At 45.0% G+C, this 11,865-nt stretch overlaps 1 protein-coding gene across 1 annotated transcript; it reads left to right on the top strand.

The window, feature by feature from the left end:
• Positions 1–283: 283 nt before the first annotated feature.
• On the top strand, positions 284–1,483 carry LOC120840949 (acetylcholinesterase-1-like). The gene has a single exon (XM_040211752.1). It carries the CDS (start codon positions 284–286, stop codon positions 1,481–1,483), a length of 1,200 nt encoding a protein of 399 aa, XP_040067686.1.
• Positions 1,484–11,865: the final 10,382 nt, after the last annotated feature.

Genomic DNA, 11,865 nt, shown 5'->3' with positions numbered 1-11,865 from the left:
ACCCGAGCAGTCATAAGCGCTGCCCACATTCCCTCACAAGCGGCACGCACAAGGCAGTTGGCATACCCCGATGGTTAGCTTTTCGGTTTTCTCGCGTCCAGTGATACGTCCGGGTCAAATACCTGCGATATTCAAATTCACGGGACGAAAACACACAAGAATTCACCTCTGTAGCGTTTTTTTTTTTTCTTCAAGAACCTCTCAGTTTTCCTTTAACTGTTTTTCTCTTTATTTTTATACTTTATCACTGCAACTAATATTGCAATCCTTCTTCGTTTCAGATATGGCCGAGAGTGAGGACTGCCTATACCTGAACATATGGGCTCCGGAACAAAACACGCCTAAGAAGCGACACGTCATGGTATGGATCTACGGGGGCGGGCTTATCGTGGGCTCGGCTAGCCTACCTCTCTATGACGGTTCAATCCTATCCACATACGGGGACGTGGTCGTAGTCTCGATCAACTACAGACTCGGTGCATTTGGATTTCTCTTTGGTGGAACCGATGATGTGCCAGGCAACCAGGGGCTGCACGACCAAGCGCTGGCGCTCGCCTGGATTAGCGACAACATTGAACGCTTCGGTGGAGACCCAAAGCTGATGACACTGTTTGGACAAAGCGCAGGAGCGTGGTCCGTTCAGTTTCACCTGCTTTCGCCAATTACTCAGTCCATGGTACACAGGGCCATCACGCATAGCGGAGGAGTTGACCAGAAAGAAATAGTGGCGAGTTCAACCTCAATGCTGGAAAAAGCGCACGACTTTGCCGAGTTTCTTGGCTGCTCGGATGGCAATAACGCGACGCAAGCATTAAGCGCAGCTTCAATCAGTTGCCTTCAGAACGCGAACGCCACACTCCTGAGTGTGGCGGAAAGGTTATTTACGAACGGAGCGGCGGCGTTCTTCCGGCCAATATACGGGGACTCGTTCATGCCTGTGGAGCCGCGACAGGCAGAGTTTCCCGGAGACAAGGACGTGCTCTTGGGTCATCTCGACAACGAAGGCGCATTTTTTATATATCAAGACTTCAGGGACTCCTTCTCGATGACGCAGCCTGCACGGAAGATTAACAAGGCGGACATGAACTACTTCGTGGGCGAGATATTCTCCGCGTCGGATCTTTCTGCACTGCAAAGGCTCCAAGAAGAGTACATGGGACATCTCGAAGACTTTGATTACGATGGCTTAAGACGGGGGTTAGCCGAAATGAGGGGGGACTCGCACATTGTTTGCACGACTCTGGGCACAGCTCGCAAGCTGGCCAATGCAACGGCACTCAACGGCACCGGGGCGGGCGTCTACTACTACAAGATCAGTCGGGGGCCTCGGTGCAGTCAAAGGCAATCCTGGTTCGACACGACGCACGGGGACGAGCTGGCGTACGTGTTCGGGATTCCCTTCATGGAGGGGGGCTGTATCCTCGACGCCGATTTCAGCCGTGTCATGATGACCGCCTGGACTGAGTTTGCCAAGACAGGGTAAGTATAGAGTGTCCGAAGTCACCCGGTTCGATCTAAAAATTACCGTAAAGGGGTATTAGCGGTGAGATGTTTTGGTGGCGCCCTCCTATGGTTCCCCCTTGTGACGTCATTACCTTGCGAACAACAAGTTCGATGGTGTTTGTAAATAGCATGGTGGAAGCCTGAAATCATTGCGCTCTCAAAGCAACACTGCCAACACCGTCGAAATTAAAGTTCTTTCATTCCTCTTATTTCCGTCGATGGTATACCCTTTCCGACGTCATAATCAGCTTTTGGGCCAATCGTGGAAGGCCGACCACAGCGACGCTTTCGGTCGCGCACGTCGCCAATTCACACGAGGGAGAATTTCCCGGGGATTTCTCCCCGGCACGCGCATCCCCCGACGAAAACGTCAGGCTTTGCGATGTGCAAAAGCCTCGCGTTTTCATTTCGTGATGCGCGCGTGCCGGGGAGAAATCCCCGGGATTTCTCCCTCGTGTGAATACCCCTTAAAGATCGACGCCTGCACGAAGCAATCTAAACTTATCGTCAAAGGTGAATTTCACAGGTTCGTTTTCACTTTTAAAATTACAAAGGGTAGGACTCTTTCTGTTAAAAATAGGGCCAGAAATATTATCAGGGTCAACGGCGGAAGGCGATGCAGACGACCGAGTCAAGTGGCGGGGAACGTTTGGCGCACGTATTGATAGATGGCGCTACCTCCTTTTCGAGACGGCTCACGACGACCGTGATTTACTAAAATAAAAATAATCTTTTGTAGTGTATCTTTGGTTTAAATATCAATATGGACAATAAAAGCAAAACTTGAAAAGAGAAAAAAAAAAACCGTTGCATAACGGCGGCGTTCTTGCTGACGACGGATTTCGTTTGCGTGTTGTCGTCTATCTTCTCCAGAGATGACAAAATTACTTTCAAAAACTAATTAAATTACATTACTAATTACTTTCTTGAAAATTGTAAAACTGTAATGAAATTACATTACGAATTACCGCAGACTAAAGGTAATGACATTACATTACAATTACTTTCTAAAAGTAATGAAATTACTTTGAAATTACTTTTAACATTACTTTTGGATAACTTGAGGCAATTCGTGCTCAATTTATTTACCGTATACACGAACACAGTGTTTACAAAACAAGCCCCCGTTTGCCCACACAGTGCGTGTGTAGCAACCAGATTCGGGAAAAGCGAGGCGCTGCGCAAGCGCATCGCCGATAGCAGCGCCACCGCAGTGATGTGACTTCAAAGATCTGAGTCGGTCCATATGCACCAAAGCTCACAACTTTCCGTTCACACCGCAACAACCTTATGTGTCTCAAAATGAACCATACTGAACAGCGGTTTTGCTTGCGCACACGACATAAGTCTTAAGCTTGATGAATATAGCTTTTTTCGATGTGAGTCAGAAAGGCAGTCAACTCACCGGTTTCGCTGTTCATTCAACGGTGAAGGTTTACTAAAAGAGTGATGTGTTTCCGTCTTCCTGATTTAGAAGTTGTAGTCCGTGTCAGTTTGTTAAGTCGGGCAATGGCAGCTCGTTCTTACAAGGAATCGTCACGTGGAACGTTTCGCTTCCGCCTCCCCCCAGACGCGATCTAATTCTATTCTTGCGACAACGTTTCTTGGAAATACAGTGGAAAGGAGGAGAGGCCGCGCACAGCTTTATTCAGCACTTAAAATGAGAGAGGAAACGCGTGCCTGTACCCCCCACTGCATTGCCACGAAGAGTTGTCGCCGAGTATAGTTGACCTATTCTCGGTAATTCCTTTCAAGGATAATTTTTTTCCAAACATCCGAAGAGCCCAAGTTTTTGCGCATTGTCACACAAAGGGCCTGAATAATTGATAAGTAGAAGCATCGCCAGTTGAGGAATGGCGCGAGCTTCCTAAATTTTGTACTTTCCCAACAGACGGGGGGCGATCTCTCCTTGTAGGCTTATTCCCGAATAAACTTCCCAAGGGAGGGCAAGCACGAGCGGCACCTGCTTTGCTCAAGGACGCACGAAACGTTCTGGGGCTTTGACAAGGCATTTGGGATTACCTCTTTATTCCGGTCGTTTGTTGTTCACAATGGTCGAAGCTTACGGTTCGACCTTGCTTGACAAAATTACGAGACCCGAGATCTGTTTGTCCTGTCCTCTCAGGTTTTAGAACGTGCTGACCGCACTGGTGATGTTCCCTTCGCCTTGTAGCCTAAAAGCCGTTCATCTCTAAGCTGGCAGTGCGGTGGAAGCTACGTGCTCGTTGGAACAGTCACACGTCTATCTTTTGCCACGTAATCACTCTCTTGTTCATGCCCCAGCGCAGAAAAAGGGACGAGTTAGGTGATCAAAGGGAGGTGTTTAATTGGTTCTGGTTAGCCTGCAGCTCCCACCGTTCTGTCAGCTTAAGGATGAACGAAGTATAATAGCGTCGTGATGACGCGACGCCGTGAATCTGTCGCGCCTGGAGTTCGTAAGCCTTTGCCTTCCAGCGATGCCTACACGTAAGCCTTTTTCCTTCGCCATTCCAGCCCTCCTTTGTGCGCCTGTTCAGGTGGCCGTAAATTATTTCCTCTGACGCTCTGTCACAACATTTCACCATGCAAAATAATTTTTCTCTTTCTTAAAGCTTGCAAACGAATTTTCTAATTTAAGACATAAGTAATTTCAAAAGTAATGAGTAATTTTATCAAAATTACTGCCTGAAAGTAATTAATTACATTACTAAATTACTAGCCTAGAGAAGTAATTCATTAAGTTACTCATTACTCCAAAAAGTAATTTAATTACTGTAATTCCATTACAGTAATGGCATTACTGCCACCTCTGATCTTCTCCCGCTGGTCGGCTACACGTTCCGACGCTGCTCCCGACGACATCTATCAATACGTGCGCCAAATACACCTCGCAACTGAACTCGATTGTCTGCGTCGCCGTGCGCGGTTGACCCTGGCAATTTTTTTGGCCCTATTCTCGCAGAGAGCTACGCTTTGTAATTTTGCAAGAAAAAACAAACCTGTGAAATACATCTTTGACGAAAAGTTTAGCTTGCTTCGTGCAGGCGTCGATTTTTACTGTACATTTTAGATACAGCCTGGCTACTTCAGACACGCTTTATAAGACCTTGTACTCGGTGCTGAGGAAGGCATGGCACAGTCACTGTTATTTCGTGAGTAGATAAAACCGGTAAAACGCTTTGTAAACTATTAAAAAAACGTAATTATGTCACCGCAAGAGCCAAAGCGGAAATTGCGGCGCGTTGCTATTAGGATATTATGTTGAAATTTCATGATTGTACATGTGCAAGGAAACTTTGTTTGATGCGTGTAAGCTGTGTCGGTAACCTTTGCTGTCTTCCGGTCTTCATCCCACTTCTGTCATGGTTTGTACTTTCCCGACCAGGCATTCACATCACAACTAAAAGAGGAACTTTAGGCTAAAGGATGCACGAGTGGTCGTCGTCACTAAAACTCACCGGAACAATTTCGGGCAGGTGCAATTTGAGGTTTATAACTGGACTTAAGAATGAAAGATGATATGTATACTTATGTATAAACTATACCCGTTTTCCCCTCAAGAATTGTAGTAAAATAGGCCAGTCTCTTCGCGGAGCCATTACTGATTTCCCCCTTTTATGTAAGGTAAGGTATGTGTAGGTGCACTTTAGATAGAGGTTATCTTATCAAGACGTAAGCGTTTGAAATGCCAAAAGCATCGCGTCTTCTTCCTGCAACCAAATGTTGTATGAACTACTTCCCGCGGCGTACGAACACTGCGCAAAAAGTCCTTGAAGTAAAAACGAGTATTGTTTTTTTTTTTTTTTTTCTCTTGAATAATGTTACCATCAAAAAGAGTCGCGGCATGCAAGATAATGCACCGAGAACAGTGGCGGTCTTTACTACTTACGATAATTCTTTTTTTGGCAAGTTTCAGCTTATTTACACTTTGTATCAGCTTAAATCCAGACGCAGCCGAGGCTACCAACTAATGGGATCAATCAAGTGGCGTCAAAAGCGCAAATCACTGAGCCTTTTCTCATCCGTCTACAATTGGTTCGGAGATCATAAACACGTAGATGCACTACAGACACCATGATGATACGTTTTTGACGCTATCTGATTGGTTACATCGGCTCGTAGCGTCGGCTGCGTATGGACTTCGGTGAAACGAATAATGCGGAGCGCAAGTTCGTCTGCTTCTTGGATATCTGTTGCGATGATGTCGGAACGCCGAGCTTTTATGGGCTTATCGAAAACAAATAGTGAGTAGACCTCAAGGCATCTATGGCACTGAGGTTTAGCCACTATCCTTTCAAAGCCAATCAGCGCCCGGCATCGTTTTGACGTCATCGCAACTCCTGCACAAGCAGCAGACGGCTTGCTTTCCGCACACTTCAAGATCTGGTGTGCTATGGCTAAGAAGAAATACCGAGGGCTTAACAAATCCTGCGGTAATGCTGGCGGAAGAACCTTAAATACTATGTTTCGTAACTACAGTGATGTTGGAAATACTTTACACCAATACCAGCATAATAGAATCTAGCACACGAGGCGAAAGAAAAGGTCTACTTTACTATTCAGTTAAATATAAAAACGCACATATTTCTGGGGTTCTTCGTTAAGAACACAAGTGCCTTTATTTCCCATTTTATTTTTAAATAACGGGGACGAAATGCTGCCGATCGAAGCATAGAAAATTTTAGTAGCTTAGTAGCATGAAAACACTCTCCCGTACAGATGAATATGAAATAAAAATCAGTTGGCAGACGTAACCACAAAAAGAGCTCAAACTTATACTTTTCGTAACATGTTCGTATTCGTACGATTTTTTTGGTTAAATTTAAATATGTAGTGAGAAAACGTTATCTCGCCGTTCTTCCACTCGCTTAGTACGAATTTCGCAACTATGTAGGCGTAAACATGTTTGACGGAACTCTGTTTGGTTCGGTCAGAAATGAAACAAATACCGACCTTCACCAACTAAGTCCTAAACAGAAAACGTTTCAAAACCGATTCGATTTTTTCATCAAGGGCGACTATTTGCACGTGGAGAGCAGCTTCTTTTACCTACAAGTCAAAAAGCCTCGGAGGTTATAATCCTTCTGTCCAAAGCTAAGAACATCTGCTCCTCGGAGATAGACAGAAAACGAGAGAGTCATCAACGACCTAAAGAAAAAAAACAAAAAAAAAACGAACCGCACGCAATGCTTCATCGGTCGTGAGGTCCGCCGTCAAAATCGTGGTCATCGAAACCTGCATCCTCAAAATAATACGCAGTCTCGCCGGAACACCCCCATTCGCGTTCCTTACGTAGGTGGGACTAGCGAAGCGTTGGCGCGTTCAGGGGCAAAATAATATATTCAGGCGGCCCACAAGCCGGTACCAACGCTTGGGCGGCAGATGGCACGATCCAAAAACCGTGCTCATAAAGGAAAAGCTCAAGGGATTGTATAGAAAAGTCCGTGCTCTGAATGTTCCGCCAGTTACATCGACGAGACAAAGAACCTCCATGAAATAATTTTGAAACGCAACAATGATGTGTGAAAATTTGATGACTAGTGGACTGCTTCTGCAGAGCACTGCGACAACAACAACCACATATCAATTTTGACACCACCAGAATAATGAGCGTTGAAACCAACACCCGCCAACGACCTCTCATGGGATCCTGGCATATCCATACAACGCCAGGAAATATGAGCAGACCATATTTCACCTTATGTCCAGCGCGGACGATGTTATGAGGCGAACGGACAATCAAACAACGCAAAAACGGAACGTCATGACGTGCTCTCAGCGTTTGATAGGACCAGCCGGCGAAGGAGCACGCACAGGAGAGACGTCGAATACCGGCTGGTCCTATCAACGTTGTGCCTCTTTCGCTGTTTGATTGGCCCTTCGGCTCATAACATCGGCCGCGCTCGGATCGAAGCTGAAAAGAAGTATAGGTCGACAAACATTTTACCATCGGTGTATATCAATGGGATAGGGCATATCAAGAAGAAAGAGTGAGTGAAGCATACGCCACTTCCATAGATGGAATTGAAGCTGCTTATCTTAGCGTGCAATAGTCGCCCCTGATGAAAAACCCAAATTGGTTTGGAAACGTCGGGCTCCGAACTGTTTAGGACTCTGCAGGTAAAGGTCCGTCTTTCTCTCATTTTGCAACTATGCATATTTTGACGAGCTTCGGGATATGATGCTTCATTGAGACGAAACGACGGTACGGCACAAATAAACCTCTAAAACGGGACTGTCCCGGCAGTGATGGAAGCGTCATTGGACCTTTTGTAGCGGGTTTCGTAGCAGGCGAGAAATTGGTTTGGAACAGCCACTGATGATATTGGAGCAGACGCAAACGCCTGTAAGCAAGTCCCATGAAAATCTGATTGCATCGCTAAATGAGTTCGCATAGATCTGGTAATGATTAAGGGTTTTTACTTGATACTGAAAAATATTACTTATTATGTTCTGTAGAAAAAATAGATGTACAAGAATCACTGAGCCTTCCTTTTAGAAATAAGGGTGAGGTGAGAGTAAGTTCAATTTAGAATCGGTTTAAAAAAAAGAAACTGGTGAAAAATGAGCTAGAGCAACACTTTAGTTAAGATAAAGCCTCTCTCTCTCCTCCCCACTTTTATACTCAGTAGTTAATTTAGCCTGTAAATTCCCATAAAATGTCGGCAAAAATCAGCATATCCGCTGAAAAGTTTGCAGATGAAAATACGTCCCCGCAAGTTTTATGAACACCGAAATCGAGATTCTAGTACAATAAACTGCAAAAACAACCACCCACTCAAAAATATCATTAAATTTACATTTGTGCTTTAAAGGTGGCCGACGCTATGGCGGCGCTCGAACCAGCGTTAAGTCGAAGCTCGCTGCCCTTTCGATTGACTGCTGCACAGGAATTACCTTGACTACCGTATTTCTCCAAATAGAGACCCGCGTTTCGTTTCTTTTCTAGGCATATTCTTTTAAAATTAGAGGTCAATCTACAGTCAAGGCCAAAGAAGGTCGACCTGTAATAGTGCTCAGCCAAGACATCTACAAGTTACTCAAAAAGAGTAATTACGTTACGTTAATGAATATTGGCCGCAAAATTTATTTAAGTTGAGTAGAAATTACTCAAATGAGAAGTAATTGAGTAAATTACTAACTACCGCAAAAAGTAGCGAATTACTTTCGAAGTTACTTTTACTTTTTTATGGTAACAAGAAAGTACATGGCTTTTCATCCATAAGCGATAATCTGCTAGCCAAATTTAAAGTTGCCTGTGCTTTCACAGAAATGCGTTAATAGTTGGTTCTCTGCTGCGTACCTAATTGTTCTGTATTTTTTGTATTTTGGTCAATTATGTACTGCAGATGTATAATTTCTACTTCGAGGTGTAGCACTGCCCGAGCTTGATTTTGCGTTGGTGTTTGTTTCTTTACAGTGTTGCGTAAAGTATATCTAAGAATACTTAAAGTAAGCAGCAAATTAGATGTTATGTAATTCAACTAAAGTAGGGATGACAATCGGGGTTTTATGGCGCAAGAGAAACTTAAGCCATATCGTGCCAAAGTCAAGTAAAGTAGTAAGTACACCAGGTGCGATGTACTTAAAATAAAGCGCTATAAATGCATTGTATTTTCAATGTAAAGTACTATTTAGCACAGTCTTTCGTGATGCCCTTTCTTCCCATAGATTTTTTTTTAACTTTATGCATTGTTCCAGGGGTAATCGGAGGTGCATTAGTTTTTCTTGTGTTTTTTTTTGGAAATGGTGGCCAATATTGGATAAATTCAAGTTGCCACAGACTAGTTGTTGTACTCTCGCTGACGAACTAAACACAATAAATGTATAAGGCACTTCTTCGTATCGATTTTATAGTCGCCATTACTTCACTCAAAGAAGCGTCCAGATGGTACTTTCCGCGGCAAATACCATACAAATACTTTTGTAAAGTACAAGTACATGCTCAGAGAATCTACTTCAAGTAAAGTGCAAGCTTTTTATACATACTGAAGCAGTACTTTAAGTACCATGTACTTAAACTACTTACCAACACTGTTTAATATTTGTTATGTAAAAACGTTGAGGGACTTTCTAGGGGTTTTTGAGCGAACTTCGGATCTTTGAAGACCTCCATATTTGGAGATTTGGGACAAAAGGCAGCGCGAAGAGGTCACCTCTGCCTTGCCCTTTAGCACGCCAATCTTCAAGTACAGCACAAACTACGGGAGCGACAGCCGATGCTGCAATTCGTTGCCTCCTTTAAGTGAGGGTGCAGCGTGTACACCTCAAGTAATAGGTGAGACTTCCTGTGATGGGAAGAAGCGGGGACAAGCCTTTTCAAATACGTCGTCTCATTGAGCTTCGGGACAAAAAGAAACACCAGTCTTCGGCGCCAATCCCGCAGTTACGTGGCCTCACCTGCGACGTGTCTGTCCGCTCCCCGCGCCACGAAGCAGGGTTGTTGCATTAAGGGGCTTGTGAAAAGTTTAGGGCGTTTTAGACCCTCCAATCCACTAGCAACCCCCGCCCCTCCCCTGCCTAAGCCCCATGCTCCCTTCCCCCTTGGTAAACATCAGCTGATCTTCCAACATCTTGTGTCTTTTTGTGCAGGAATGTTTGTTGACGAACGAAACTATTACTAAAATTTAACAGTAATTTGTAATTTGAGTAGAAGCTACTCGGAAAAGGTAATTGAAGTAAACTATTAATTACCGAAATAAAAATGTAATAGAAAGTTACTATACTACTCACAAAAGTAAAACTAGAGTAACTTGAGTAGAGTAGTTGAACTACGTTCAAGTCTGACTGACCGTTATTTCCAAGCCAATCGCCTTAACTCATGCGTTCCCCCATGTGAACCGCTCCTTGACTCCGTGAAGGTTGAAGCGAGAGGTGAAAGTGCCACGGTAACCTATAGCCACGCCATGGAGGAGAGAGTAATCAAGTGATATTAGCAGGAGTAAAAGACACTGGGTCCGTCTTATTACAGTACCCGCCATCCCACTACTTTGTCATTTCTCTCCCGACTGTTAGCTGCTGACATCGCCGACATCTGGGAATTCAGACGATGGCGGGGCCAGCGCAGTTGAGGGCAATCTTTATACATAGTTTTATCTTAAGTCAAAGCGCAGGCGACGCCACGAGTCAATAGGGTCAATCAGGCAGCGTTAAAAGCGCGACATCAAGGCCCTTGTAAGTTATCGGTGCGGGCCATTTTATTGGCTAAACCAATCAAAGGCTGCGAAGGTCCCTAGATTTTAGCTTCTAGAGTATGTTCGTGAGCCTTCGACTGTGTTCTGCCATAATGACGAAACACTATATGGTGGGTAAAGACGCTGCGAATACATATTTGTATCATCTTCGTTTACTTCAACTTTTCTGAAGGCTATTAGGATCGACCACTAATAAAATATTTTTGTTTTTTGCTGCGTTCAACTTCACCTCGCCGCAGGTATGGCGCAATTCTTAGTAGAAAATAGCGCTTTGGCGCAAGATGTAGCACAAGCTTTCGTTTATGGCGCAATTTGCAGCAAAATGGCGCATGCAGCGCTTCCATCACTGCTGCCCCGGTCGGTGTTGGTTGGTTGCACGTGGTTTTTGAGAACCGGGGATTTTGAAGATGGCGCAGATACCACGAAAGTTTCGCAGACGCGATTTTTGGACGATGATTTGTAGATTGTTTTAATTGATGCGCCAGTCTCACTAAGCGATTCACAGATGCGTGACGCCGCCATAACTTTGGTTTGTAGGCAAGGAAGTTATAATGGGCAGGAGGTGGCGTCCCTATCCCCCATGCATGGAGCGAAGTGTAACGGAAGTAGGCGTGGCCATGAGCCGAAACGAGCATTTCTTGACCAATGGGAGTCTAGTGAGTGGCGCCGCCATTAATTTCGGTGCAAACAACCGCGTTGCGATGACATTTCCGTGGCGACGCGACTGTGTGCACCGAAAGTAATGGCGGCACCCACTGTTATTTGAAACAGAATTTTAAACCAATATAGTCGGAATTGGATGAGATTATTATAAACGAACGCCTGGTTGCCCAGCAGAAAGTAAGTGACTAGAATTGAGACGCTTTAGACGACGCACCGTGAAGGACTTGGCAGTGCTCAACGCATTTTTTAATAAACAGCAGCAGCAGATCGCACGAGCGCGCATGCAAGCCAGAAGCGCACAGAACAACGGGCTCGCGCTTCCAGTTGTGACTTGGCTCGCACATAATGTGGAGTTAAGTATAAACACTCACGCTGCAAAGCATCGTGGACGCCCACGGCGGACGCCGACCGCATCGAAAGCTAGCCTCGTGAAGCACACGCCGGAGCAGAAAGCAGACGAACCGCCGGTGCGCTACCCCACGGCCTCGGAACGGGTGCGCAAGGCAGTCTGGGATTAAACGCCTCT

This window comes from Ixodes scapularis, unplaced genomic scaffold, assembly GCF_016920785.2.
Source record: "Ixodes scapularis isolate PalLabHiFi unplaced genomic scaffold, ASM1692078v2 PGA_scaffold0__279_contigs__length_252992795, whole genome shotgun sequence".
NCBI classification, from domain to species: Eukaryota; Metazoa; Arthropoda; class Arachnida; order Ixodida; family Ixodidae; genus Ixodes; species Ixodes scapularis.
Note: the sequence above shows the minus strand (reverse complement) of the source record. Positions and strands in the feature narration are given on the sequence as shown.

Excerpts from the sequence above, each read along its gene's own strand:
- LOC120840949 (XM_040211752.1), top strand. The coding sequence starts at position 284 with ATGGCCGAGAGTGAGGACTGCCTATACCTGAACATATGGGCTCCGGAA.